Source organism: Molossus molossus, unplaced genomic scaffold (assembly GCF_014108415.1).
Source record: "Molossus molossus isolate mMolMol1 unplaced genomic scaffold, mMolMol1.p scaffold_m16_p_1, whole genome shotgun sequence".
In the NCBI taxonomy this organism is placed as follows: Eukaryota; Metazoa; Chordata; class Mammalia; order Chiroptera; family Molossidae; genus Molossus; species Molossus molossus.
In genome coordinates, this window is record NW_023425344.1 from 141644539 (window position 1) to 141657942 (window position 13404).

The following is a 13404-nucleotide window of genomic DNA, read 5'->3' on the forward strand; positions in this document are numbered from 1 at the left end:
TTATTAAAGGATATGATTCATTGTCAACAATTTTTTATTCCAAAATATTATGCAAAAGTATCCCAGAAAAAGATGTAAAATAGAAAAACAACCCTCCAAATCCTGGTCATATCCTTGACATATTTAGAAAGGGAAAATAAAAAATTAGTTTTACTTTCAGAGAGTTAATAACATAACCATGTTTGAAAGAGGTTTTAAAAGTCACAGCACTATTGCATAATTATTCCAACCAAAAAAAAAAAAATCTTCCCTAAAATTATACCTGTTTATTTAGAAAACTGAAAATGGTCAAAAAACGTACAAGCTACCCTAGTGGTAGCACTAAGTATAGAGTAGCAGAGAATCCTGGACTTGAAGAGAATCTAGAAGTATGCACAGCTCCACCATTTTCTAGTGGCTTGATCTTGGTAAGTTATTAAACTCATTATGGCATTTCTCCAACTATAAAAATGAGAGCCTCTCTCATTCTATTATATGACTTTCTAATAGTTGAAATTACTAAGGCTGTTTACCATTTAGTCCCCACTGGACCTCCATATTGGCTGACTACAGCATATAAACGGATAGACAGAAACAACTGATAACTTTAATGCCTATTTTATGATTATTGTCCTTACTCTTTGATACTATTTTTGAGTTTTTATTGATGGCTTTAAGAGCATATCACTGTATCTAGTATCTTTTTTTATTTTATTTATTTAATCCTCACCTGAGCATAATTTCCTATTGATTTTTTTTTTTTTTAGATAGAGTGGGAGGGAAAGAGATAGATATCAGTGTAAGAAAGACACATCAATTGGTTGCCTCCCACACGACCCCAACCGGGGCCAGGGATTGAATCTGCAACTGAGGTACGTGCACTTGATGGAGAATCAAACCCAAGACACTTTGGTCTGCGGGCAGATGCTCTAACTACTGAATGAAATGGGCCAGGGCTAATATCTTAAATAATGAATTTCTAAGGATCAAGTTAAAATTCCACAATTTCTCTACTGTTTTAGCAGGTTTTTGTTCTTACAGGGAACTAAAACTACTGACCAAAATAAGAGTAATGACTCCTTTCAATTATATCAGTTGCCCCAAATAGAAAAAAACTGTTAAAGTTAAAACTGTCTCTATCCATTTTCCCAGTTGTTTTTCTCCCAGTTAAACCCTGTGAATTTTCAAAGTATCACATTCAAAAGGAGGAAAGAATGAGGGCCACTCAGGGAAATAAAATCCAGGAAAATGATTGCCATATAAATTCCTAAGCTCTAATAGCACTAGTTGGGGCAAGTCACAAAACTGAGGTTCTACCCCATTTACCATTTACCACGTGACCCAAGTTAAGTCTCAACTTCTCTGGGCTCCGTACTTTCCTAAAAGCAAAAGTCAGTTATACTTCTGAATGTTCAATTCTTTCATTCATAAGAGGTAAAAGCAGTCGTGGTACAAACAACACGATTATCTCAAATCCTAGGAAAAGATAGTAAAGATGAGTCATTTGATAGTGAAGTTTATAATGCAGGCTATCACTTTAAAGGTAACACTAGGGCCCTGGCCGGTTTGGCTCAGCGGTTAGAGCGTTGGCCTGCGGTCCGGAGAGATCTGGGTTCAGTTTCCGCTAAGGACACGTACCTCGGTTACAGTTTGTCCCCAGCCTTGGTTGGGTCGTGCGGGTGGCAACTACTCAATGTGTCCCCTTCACGTCGATGTTTTTTTCTCTCTCTCTCTCTCCCTCCCACTCTATCTGAACAAAAAATATCAAAAAATGTCCTCGGATGAGGAAAAAAAAAAAAGGTAACACTAGGAAATAATCACTATAGAAATGTTGATCACTAATTAATCTCCCCAAGAAAATAATTTAAAATAAACACTCAATAACACCTCCAACATGGGAGGAAAGTTGATTTTTTCCACATACATAGTTTCATCTACTGACTGGCTGCATTCCTGGACTGCTGCTTCCACTACAGACCGTTCAATCATATTGGATGACACTGAAAAGAGAATTTCAAAGTCAAGCTTTAAAAACAGGCATAAAAATTAGTTCTTCCAACAGATAGCTTTTTTTCCAACAAATAATCTGCAGACACTAACCCAGAGGTTCTTTTAGTTTTTAGGAGGAAAAAAGTATTAGGTCAGAACATTAACAAAAGCCATAACTTAAACACCTTAGTTTTCCACACTCAAATACACTTGTAGTGCCTTACGGTTCTAAATACTATTTAGTAATATTGTAAGCTCCTAGGTTTCATAAGTTTACATCAGTATAATTTTTTATCACAAGTGCTATGTTCCAGTAGCCATGAGCGTAATAATAACAATAATGTACCTGGGGCACTATGCTCAGTCCTGTACAAGCATTCTCCCATTAAAGAGATATTCTATGAACAACCCAAGTCTGATTCTAGACTGGGTGCCCTTAGCCACTTTGGTACATTCTAGGCAAAATACCACATCCCACCTTAATTTTACAAATACTAATTTTCTAAATATAATCATTTTCTATATTTTCAACTATAAATTAATTTTTGAAAGCAAAGTTATATTTAAATTCTGCTTTTAGAAGTGAAAATGAGATATAATAGCAATTTCTTCTATATTATAGAATATGTTTCTCCTATGTAAGTGAAGAAACTGACATCTATCCACTATATGACAGCAAGTTGCACCAACTTTTCTCCTTCAGTGATCTAGAAGTTGTACATTTTTTTGTAGAAGAGCATTTCTCCTTTGTAGGCCCATACTTGTGGCAAAAAGCTAAGTACTTAACAAAAAGATCCCTGAAGAAAGGCTGAAACGAGAAGGGAGTTAGCCCAGCTCACTTACTCCCCTTACTTCCAACATTCAGGAGTACCTAAGTTAAGTAAGACAAAATTATAGGCATGCAGCGAGACAAAAGTGGTCCCAAAGGACCAGATCAAAATCAGAAGTTAGGAGCAGAAATATGGCAGTGACAGCTCTATGAGGGGGAAGGACTGTAAAAGGGTCTCTGGCTAATGTAATGAGGTTCCAAAGGAACCCCTTGAGAGAAGTGCTACCAGGGGCATGTCTCATAAGGGAAGGACATCTTAATACTGACTCCTTAACTTCTACTTAAGTCTAGAAGTCTAGTTGAGGATGTAGAAGTATATTAACAATTTACTATCAGAATGTTACTTACAGGGTTGCTTTTCAACTGCATCGATGATCTTTTCCAGTGCATCTTCAAGCTCTACTTCACTGAGAGACTGAAGAGCTTCTGTGAGGTACTTAGTAGCTTCACTTGATAAGAGATGGAAAGAAGAGATGAGGCAGGCCATTGGTAATCAAGGCTAAAAGTTTTATGACTAGAACTGGCAAACACTCATCAATCTGGCCTTAAAATCAAGATCCACTCATTCCTCCCTGCAAGTAGTACCCACCTTTCCTGCACTTTCTAAATAAATTCTTCCTTCTATTATTCCCTGTCAGCATAACCATTCTTAAAGTTCCAAATCACATCCTTCTTTTAAAAAGCCTTCCTAGACCAACCTTACCTGCTGAAATCCCCACTTTCTTCTGAAATTGTTAAAAACCTCACTTATATATACCTTAGATGTGATACATTACATTAGCCTTGTACCATTTCTTACCATACACTCCAGGCAGCATTTCATCTGCGTCAGTGTCCTGAACACAACAGACTTACTTAAGGAACTCATATCAAATCGCATGAATCTGATCACACCACTTTTCTCCTTCAGTGATCTAGAAATTGTACGTTTTTTTGTAGAAGAGCATTTCTCCTTTGTAGGCCCATACTTGTGGCAAAAAGCTACGTACTTAACAAAAAGATCCCTGAAGAAAGGCTGAAACGAGAAGGGTTTAGCCCAGCTCACTTACTCCCCTCACTTCCAACATTCAGGAGTATCTAAGTTAAGTAAGACAGAGTTATAGGCATGCAGCAAGACACACCCTGGCTGGTGTTGCACAGTGGTTAGAGCGTCGGCTCTCGCACCAAAGGGCTGTGGGTTCCATTCCCAGCCTGGGTCAGGGTTCTTGAGGGAGGTAACTAATTGATGTGTCTCTCTCATACAGATGTTTCTCTCTTTCCCTGTCCCTCCCTCCCACTCTCTCTAAAAATCAATGGAAAAAATATCCTTGGGTGAGAATTAACAACAACAAAAACACATGACTCTCTAACCAAAAATAAAAATCTCAATAAAGCTGAATTTAAAAAAAATTACATGAATCTCTGATTTAAATACCAATAGTTTCCAGAAAGAACACTGTGCCCTTAAATAATTAGCTAATTACATGCCATTCTGTATTTGCAGCACACAACATTACACTTTATGTCAATATTATTGTTATACTCATCACACTAATTGTTCTCTATCTTGGGTTGCTTATTGAATATTTCACGTGTGGATGTCACCTCTCTCCAATTTATTATAGATGATACTCCTTGAGAATTTGAAGTGTGCTGTCCTTTGGCAGAGTGCTAAGCACACTAAAGGTGGTCCATAAATATTTGATGTTGAGTCTTTAAAATCCCATGCATTTTGGGTGAATCTTGAGAATAGACCAAAACCCATAAATCTATGACAGGATCTGGCCCTGCCAAATCTCATTAGGCTCATCCAGTATCTCTGATTTTTCTGGTGGTGGTGGTGGTGGTGGAGGAGGAGGAGGAGGAGGAGGAAGGGAGGGAGGGAGGGAGGGAGGAAGGAAGGAGAGGGGCAGAGAGGAGAAAAAAAAGAGAAAGAAAAAGAAAATGACCCAGCAGACCTTGGAACATGCTTCAAACCTACCCACTTTTTAACTCTCCAGGAACTCTCTCTGGAATAATACCTGATCCAAAACTGGGACGGCTGGCAGGGCCTACAACTTCTGGAACAATATAACTGACAGCTACTGACATGCCTGTGGGCCTTCCCGGGGCTCTCATTTGACGTCTTCGAAGACTAGGTCCGGCGCTCAGCTACTATTCCAATTTTGCGGAGGCGAAGACTTTGGGGGCTGATAAGCGTCCAAGTCACAGTGCTAATAAACCGCTGCTACGATACAGATCGCTGTTTCTCCGACTCGGTTTGGCACCTGCAGGAGGGGAACCTCGTCCCACCTGGGAGAAACTTTTCGACTCTGTGCCAACGTCGGAAAAACCTAGGAAGGCATCGCGGCCTGATCACCGTGCCAACAGCACTTCGCTTCTTCGAGCTTTGTAAGGGTCTCTCTGTCGTTTAACATGAAAGCCCTCCCGGTGAGCGGAGAGTCTCGCCGCCCCGCGCGGTAGGTTGCCCCTGGCTCTTCCCTCCCGCCGGGTGCCCGGCTGACTCACCCCCGCAGCAGCAAGCCGCGCAGCTTGAAGGCAGAGAGCGCCCGGCTCCGCAGCCGCTCTGGCGCCATGTTCGCGTTTTGGCGCCCCTTCCCGGCTCCGCCCCTTCCCGGCTCCGCCCCTTCCCGGCTCCGCCCCTTCCCGGCTCCGCCCCTTCCCGGCTCCGCCCCTTCCCGGCTCCGCCCCTTCCCGGCTCCGCCCCTTCCCGGCTCCGCCCCTTCCCGGCTCCGCCCCTTCCCGGCGCGAGTGCTCTCTACCTCTGCTACAGTCAGCCCGGGACCGACGTCGAGTCGACACCGGTGCTTCTCTGGCACGGAGAGCACTGCGGCTCCTCATGCCTGGCGGCTGCAGTCCCGAACAGTGTAGGCTGAAGGAGGACAGGACCCTGAACTCGTTTTTTGCCCTAGAATGAAGGACGGGAGTGCCCTTCCCAGGGTCTGGTTGGGAATGTGCTTACCTTAGCTCAGGTGCATCATTGAGCCACTCTCTTCGCTGCCCTTGACCTTTCCGTGACTCCGGTCCGGCTACCCGGGACGCGGGGGTCCTTGTGTATTCATGCTTTCGGCTTTATACGGGCCCTGGAAGTACTCTATGTCGCTACTTGGTTTTCCCTGACATTCACTCGAAATAGCTAAAAAATCACCATCATTCCCACCAGCACGCTTTTTATATAAAAGTTGAGGGTTTCCTGTGTGCCATAACTGTCATAAGTGCTGTAGATGTATTAATTGCGGTATGGTCATAAATTCTAATGAATTGTGTGCTACTTTTTCAATATCCTCATTTTACAGATGAGAAAACTGAGACACAAAAATAGGTGGCTCGCTCAAAATGAAAGATTCATAAGGTGGTGGAGTCAAGATTTGAACTCAGTCTGATTCCAGCAAGTGGACAGTTAATCTGCCAAATTTCTAAAGTCTTGCTCCAATGAGTTGAATAAAACCACGGAATGCTTATAGGTGAACACGCAGCCTTATAACATATGAGGACAATTTTGAACTACTGATGTACTACTGTAACCTCCAGAATATATGTGTTAACTTAAAAACAAAAACAAGCAAAGTATGGTAAAGGAGGGGAAATGTGTGTGCGTGCATGTGTGTGCGTGCGTGTGTGTACACATATTCTTATTTTTGCACTTTAAAAAACCTCTGACACTAATACTAGACACTAAAAACATGGTTAACCATAAAGGGCAGGAAGGGATAAAGATGGCAATGAGAACTTTCTTTGTAGTGAGCATTTTAACTGTCAACTCATGATGTTTTACATATTAACAAAATATAAAAGAAAAAAGTAAACTTAAAATTAAAAGCATACCCAAACCAATATACCTAACCATATATTAAATTGGTAACATCATAAAGAAGTGATTTTTGAACATAGTTTTCTGTATATTTCCAGTGAAATATAAACAAAAAAAAAACTGCAAAGAAAATTGGAATTTTTATGTAAGAAAGGAGAGAAAATAAAAATAGATAAGCATACAATCCTTATTATTTGAGGTAGTTTTGTTGTATATAGTTGTTGCCAATATTTATTTAACAAATACTCATTTTTCCTAGGTTCCTATGAACCTCTCCTTACATTTTCATCAACTCAGCAATACATGACCTTCTTTTACATGTATTTCTATTTAAAGACATCTGTAATATGCATTATTGATTCATGAACATTGAACTCAGGGCTCACAACACTATAATTTGTACCTGAAGGAAGCTTACCTAACACATATTTTCTCCTTAAGGCATATCACAGCCTTCCTGTGCCTTGGAATACTAGATGGCATGTCAGCAATATGTTTGGAAGCCATTTAAACAACAAAATCACCAAAAGAAATCACAAAATGTGTAAAATGTGGCACTAAATGTACCTCAAAAGGGAAACTTTTTTTTTTTTGTAGTATAAGAGATGAAACAATAAAGCAGAACGTCACCTTGTTCAAATTCACCTAGAAACATGTGTAACGGGCAACAAATTTTTCAAAGCTCTGCGCACATTCACAAATGATTGTGAAACGTCTCAATACTGATTTGGGTGTTACAAGTAAATTTAGTTAATAGGTGAATTCACATATATAGAATGCACAAATAATGAAGATTGACTGTATCTGCTTAACCACCAGAAAAATAAACAAGAAAAAAATGGGCCCTGGCTGGGTAGCTCAGTTGGTTAGAGTGTCACCATATGCCAAGATCGTGGGTTTAATTCCAGGTCAGAGTACATACAAGAAACAGCCAGTGATATGCATAAATGGGTAAAAGTTGAGTCTCTCTCTCTCTCCCTCCTTCTTTCCCTCCCCTCCCCACACACACTTTCTCTCTCTAAAAATCAATCAAATAAATAAATAAATAAAAAAGAACGAGAAACAAATTATTATGGACAAGGAAGTGGAGAGAATAAGAATATACAGTGCTAAAACCATTAGGCAAAAGGGAAAAGGACATTTGCACAGTTCCAAAGTGTCATCCTACAGACTATTGGCTAATAATACACAGGCAAAACTTGCTTTTAAAATGAATCCTTAAAGGTTACCACCTTTACCAAGCATCAAACTTGCATCACAAATAGTGGGCTAATTTGCATTGTCACTGTTATAATGCAATATAACATATACAGCATCACCTCTGAAGTATTCTTGCTAAAAATGTTAATCTCAAATTAAATCTTGATCTGACTTCCAGAAACCTAACCACTTCTATCTCCATGGCTGGGGCCCTTACTAGGACACCAATCTTGCTGTCAGAATAAACTTCCTAAAACATAATAACTTGTGAGTCACTTCTCTACTTAAAATGCTCCAAATCTCCTCATATTAGGATAAAGTGAACAGGGCAACTCTTTTTTTCTTTCCTGTTCCATCTGCCAAGAACACTTCCCTCCCTCTTCACCTCCATTTGCCTAAACAACTTCCACTCATCCTTCAGTTCTTAGCTTCGACTTTACTTTCTCTTGGAAACATTCCCTGACTCTCCCAAGTCTGAGTTTCATGTCTGGGGTGATGCATCAGAGATGAGAATTAGCATGCTTCTTGTGGAGAAGATCCATAATCTGTAAATTATTCCGGTAATGGTAGGAATTTATAGCCAGGGGTGAATAGGAGGTTATAAACCTTTTAAGAATTCACAAAAATCTTAGTGAGGGCTTTGGAATTCCACTGCAGGTGGAAAGGAGATTCCTGGGACAAAGGACCACCAAGTTACATATATTAATAACAGCAACTACTGCCACTGCTACTTCCATTGATTTACTAAGCACCTAGTTGAGTGCTTACACCAGATATGTGCTATGTGCTATCCACCTTGCTGCCTTCATTCCTGATTGCCCAACTATCCAAAGTAAATGTTCTAATAATCAAGTTCCATTATTCACTCCCTGCTTAAGATCCTTTGGGTCTTGCAGTTCCGACTCAGGATGGCAAACAAGGCTGTTTGAGATAGCCTATTTCAACTTTATCCATGGCTGCATCCACAGTCATTTTGTAGTCATACTGAACTATTTATACAGTTTGTCAGAAAAATCAAGCCCTTGCCAGTCTGGCTCAGTGGTTAGAGTGTCCGCTTGAGGAACAAAGAGTTGCAGGTTCGATTCTGATCAAGGGCATGTACCTTGGCTGCGGTTTGATCCCTGGCCCTGGTCTGGGTCATGCAGGAGTCAGCCAGTCAATGTGTCTCTCTCACATTGATGTTTCTCTCTCTCTCTCTTCCTCCCTCCCTCCCACTCTAGCTGGTAATAAGTAGGAAAATTATCCTCAGGTGAGGAGAGAAAAAGAAAAACTCAAGTGTCTCCCTTTGTAAACCTCCTTCTCCAATAGATCACATCTTTCCTTCCCATTTTTCTCCTGTATTTTGTCCACATTTCTAATCTACTTCTCAACCCACACTGCATGAATTTTTTTTCCTTACCCGAGGACATTTTTCCTTTTTTTTTTGTTCGGATAGAGTGGGAGGGAGAGAGAGGAAGAGAGAGAAACATCGACATGAAAGGGACACATTGAGTGGTTGCCACCCGCATGACCCTTCCAGGGCCAGGGACAAACTGCAACCGAGGTACATTCCTTTAGGGGGAACCAAACCCGGGTCTCTCGGGACCTCAGGCCGGCGCTCTAACCACTGAGCGAAACCAGCCAGGGCCGGCATGAATTTCTTTACATATCTTTCCTTTTGACTGGACTTTGAAGTCCTTGTAGTAGAACTATGTCTTATGCATCTTAAAATTCACTTTTTCATTCATTTAGAGAACAAATATTACAGTAATAGAGCCTTAGCACCAGCTATCTACAGCAAGCCAACACTTAAGTGCATACTGAATAAGAATGGATAAGCTTGTTCTGAGTGGTGGGTAGCCACAATCTCTTCAGAGTGGCTTTGGACAAGTGCACTTAACAGACACTGGTAGATTATCTTCCCTCCTGGCCTTAGTTTTACTTCAGTAACATTTTATAACAAGGGTTAGTAAACTTTTTCTGTAGGGAACAGAGTATTTTCAGCAGTGTGGGCTACGTGGTCTTTCTTGCAACTCCTCAGTTCTGCCTCTTCAGCTCTGTGGATATGGTGTAGAAGCAGCCATCCACAATATTTAGTGAGTTAGGGCGGCTGTGTGCCAACATAACTTTACCTACAGACACTGAAATTTGAATTTATATCACTTTCATGAGTTACAAAATATCAGTCTTGACTTTTTTTTTTGCATTTATCTTCAGATAGAGCGAGAGGGAAGAAGAGAGAGGAGTGGGGAGGAAGAGAGAGAGAAACATGAATGTGAGAGACACCTTGAGTGGCTGTCACCCACACGACCCCAACGCGGTGAGGTCCATGCCCTTAGTGGGAACCAAAGGCAGGTCTTTCTGCACCACCGGCCAACGCTCTAACCGCTGAGCCAAACTATAAAATGTAAGACGTTCTTACCCTGTGGGCCCTACAAAATTAGGCCGTGGACAAGGTTTGACCTCCAGGCCTAGATTGCTGGTATGTTTTAGAAAATTCCTAAAAAAAATATGTCTATTAAACACACACACACACACACACACACTCACACACAATTCTTGTGGATAACCATCTCAGCCGGAGATTGAATGGAAAAGGTAAACACACAATGTTAATTTATTAATATGCTGATTGATGTCACACTGCATCAACGCGCCCCTCTCCCCAGACCAGAGGTCCGTTTATCCAGCGAGTCGGATACAGTTAGGTTGTACGGACAAAACGACACACTCCCAGCGACGTGAATCAGAGGGTGGCGGGGTTCGCAGAAGCCCCGGCACCTCCCTCACTACTCAGACCCAAGGCATCCCCAACCCGCCACGCCGCCCTAGGCTCGGCCTCCGGGCGGCGGCGGGACGGCGCAGACGCACTGCTTCCGCCTTCCACCAATCTCGGTCCTCGACGCGTTCCGTTCGTGCGTGGAGGAGCCGGGCGGCCGGGGAGGCCGCTCCGTGGGCAAGGGCTGCGGCGCGCCGAGCGGCTGGGCCCAGCGACGGCGCGGATGGAGGACTCGCCGCTGTTCTGCGTGGCCGAGGAGCGCAGCGGCCACTGCGCCGTGGTGGACGGAAACTTCCTCTACGTGTGGGGGGGCTACGTGGTAAGGGGAAGAGGCGGGACGGGGCGGACTCGCGCTGGGAGCCTGCCCGGCCTCTCGGCCCGAGCGGACGCCGAGCGCCCGCCCACACCCGGCCCGAGGCGGGGGGTTGGCGGCCCGGCCCGGCGCGCCCGGCGCTCCCCGCGCCCGCCCTCCGGCCGCCCGGGGCGTGACGCCACCCGCCGTTGTGTCCACTCTGACAGCCTCCAAACCCCGACCCCGGGCTCTGCCCGCGCTCCAGGCTCCCCGCCTCCGCTGCTGTCCGGTGACTCGGGTTTGCCCGACACTAATCACTTGCTGCGCGGGTTAATCATCTTTAAATGCTTGCGGAGACTCAAAAGTACATAGAGGACGCTGTGCTGTATTACTTTATAAATATTTCTTTATCACTACGGCGCAGTTGGAAATGAAATATCGAACTCACCGAAGCATTTAAGTATTTGAAAGCAAATTTTAGTGGCATTTCTTGACCAAGAGCATGTACACTCTCTAGGGCAGATATACCAAGGAATGGAATGCTGGGGTCACTTGGTACACACATCCTCAAATTCACTTGGAAATGTTACTGTTGCCAAATGGGTAATTACCCACCCCCCCCCCATCTCAAAATAAACTCACTCATATTAGTAACAATATAATAGAGAATATTATGCTTAAAGTTTCTTATTACAATAGAGGTTTGAATGTATGCGTTTTGTTTCTATATTCATCGGATTATAGAATAAAGGATTCTAAAGCTAGCAAACAGTTAAGGAATATATGCCAGCCCTTTAGTTTACAAATTAAAAAAAAAAAAAAAAAATGGCGACCCATTTGGAAGTTCTACTGGAAGTAGAAACTACATTTTCTGACCTCCTCGATACTATTGTGACAGATGTAACATGACTGCATCATTCACTGAAATAAAGTACTTACTATCTATGTTAAATGATTCTCAGATCCAAGTTGGTTTTTGTTGTTTTGTTTGTGTGTTTATTTTTAATTTGATGCAGTGAAGTAAACTTTGAGTGCCTACTATACCTGCTATGTGCTAGGAACTCTTATTCCCTAATCATATGTAACCTTACTATATTTTGTAAGGTAAGTAATACTCCATTTAAAAAATAAGACCTTAAGGTCTTATTTTGACCTCAAGGGTAGCAGTTTCCAACTGGATATATTGGATTTCCAAAGGCTATTTTTTTTTCTATGAAAAGTGAACATAAATTAGGTGACTATGCTTTCTTAATGTCTAATATGTCCACCATTTGTTCTTGACAAAAAACTAATCTAGACATAATGATGGTTTTATGCAAATAAATATTTTTATTGTTTTTGAGCTGTGCCATTTGAAGATATAGAGGTGTCAAATTTCATCTGCTATTTTGATTCTTAATATTGTAAAAATAAAGTGAAAAAATTTCACTTAAAATAGTAGTTTGTAATACCTTATATCTGTCTGGTGATAGTATAGATTTCTTTTTGGCCCGTAAATGAAATGTGTGAATCTTTTATATATCATTTTAACCTTGAAAATTGTATAATTGATAAGATGCCAGGTCTTCAGGTGGTAATCACTGAATAAAAACGCTTCTTTTCCTACTACTTTGATCCAATGAATAGTGTGCTGTAAGGACAACCCTGGGAAGTACTACACAGATTTAGAGTGAGACCACTACTTTTTAAATTCCAGTGATTATCAACAGTTAAAATATGTCTAAGGCATAAGTGAAAGGAAAAGGAGAGTGGGAGGCATAAAAGAAGACGTGACATAACATGAGAAAAAGAATTCTTCCAACAACTGTTTTATTCAGATCCTTCTGCACAGAAGATAACTAAAAGCCCCTGGAATCTGAAAGTAATCAAAACCAGTAGTCAGTAGTTAAGAATAATGATCAGATGATTCCAGGTTGTATGTTCCAGTCCCAATTTTCCATGTTTGTTAAAATTGACAAACATATATCCTAAAACTTTCAAATGGCTAAATTACTCAACCTATTGTCAAACATATTTGAAGGGACATTGTATCTGAGAACAGCCCTACCTCTAAAGGTAAGAGTGGCAATGCTGAAAAAATTAAGTGGTAAATTTTAATTGGTGCCAATTCTTTTTTCCCTAGTTTTTCTATATCCTTTCCACATTACTGAAATTCATACACACTTTAGTGGTGCTACTAGGGACATTTAGAAATTGTGAGTAGTTTTCCCAAATTTTGGAGGAAGAGCAGTGTTTCGGTATGTTTGCAGATGATATGCTGTCCTCTTAAGGCTTAATCATAGGAACAGTTTTATTTCCATAATACAATTGATGTTAATATTTTTCTTAAAATTTTCCTTACAGAAAACATCTGCACAAATGTGCTTAAGTACATATTTATGTTTTGAATATGAACTTAAAGGCAAGAAGGATCAATTCAGGAAATATTTGAAAAGAATAAAAATAGGAGGTTTACAGTGCCAGTTACTACAACATCACAATTCTGTAATAGTTAAATTAGTGGTCCTGATGCAACTTGAGAGAGCATGAGGGAATGGAAAAGAAATTACATAAGCAGCGAAACACGC

At 41.3% G+C, this 13404-nt stretch overlaps 2 protein-coding genes across 11 annotated transcripts in view; one reads left to right on the forward strand and one right to left on the reverse strand.

The window, feature by feature from the left end:
• The window catches only part of POLE2 (DNA polymerase epsilon 2, accessory subunit), a 30718-nt gene extending 25306 nt beyond the window's left edge, over positions 1 to 5412 (reverse strand). For 5 of the 10 annotated variants that reach the window (XM_036254294.1, XM_036254250.1, XM_036254301.1 and 2 more), the window contains exons 1-3: positions 5285 to 5352; positions 3146 to 3246; positions 1904 to 1979 (exon numbers count right to left, since the gene is read on the reverse strand). In XM_036254294.1, the coding sequence (XP_036110187.1) occupies positions 1904 to 1979; positions 3146 to 3246; positions 5285 to 5352 (245 nt within the window). Of the gene's footprint in view, positions 1 to 1305; positions 1330 to 1903; positions 1980 to 3145; positions 3247 to 5284 lie in introns of those variants that run through there. The other 5 variants (XM_036254279.1, XM_036254259.1, XM_036254231.1 and 2 more) reach the window with 3 other exon arrangements.
• A 5271-nt stretch (positions 5413 to 10683) lies between these two features.
• KLHDC1 (kelch domain containing 1) overlaps positions 10684 to 13404 on the forward strand; it is a 55036-nt gene continuing 52315 nt past the window's right edge. Inside the window, exon 1 of the mRNA XM_036269953.1 lies at positions 10684 to 10864. Within this exon, the coding sequence (XP_036125846.1) occupies positions 10769 to 10864 (96 nt within the window). The 5' untranslated portion in view covers positions 10684 to 10768. The remainder of the gene's footprint in view (positions 10865 to 13404) is intronic.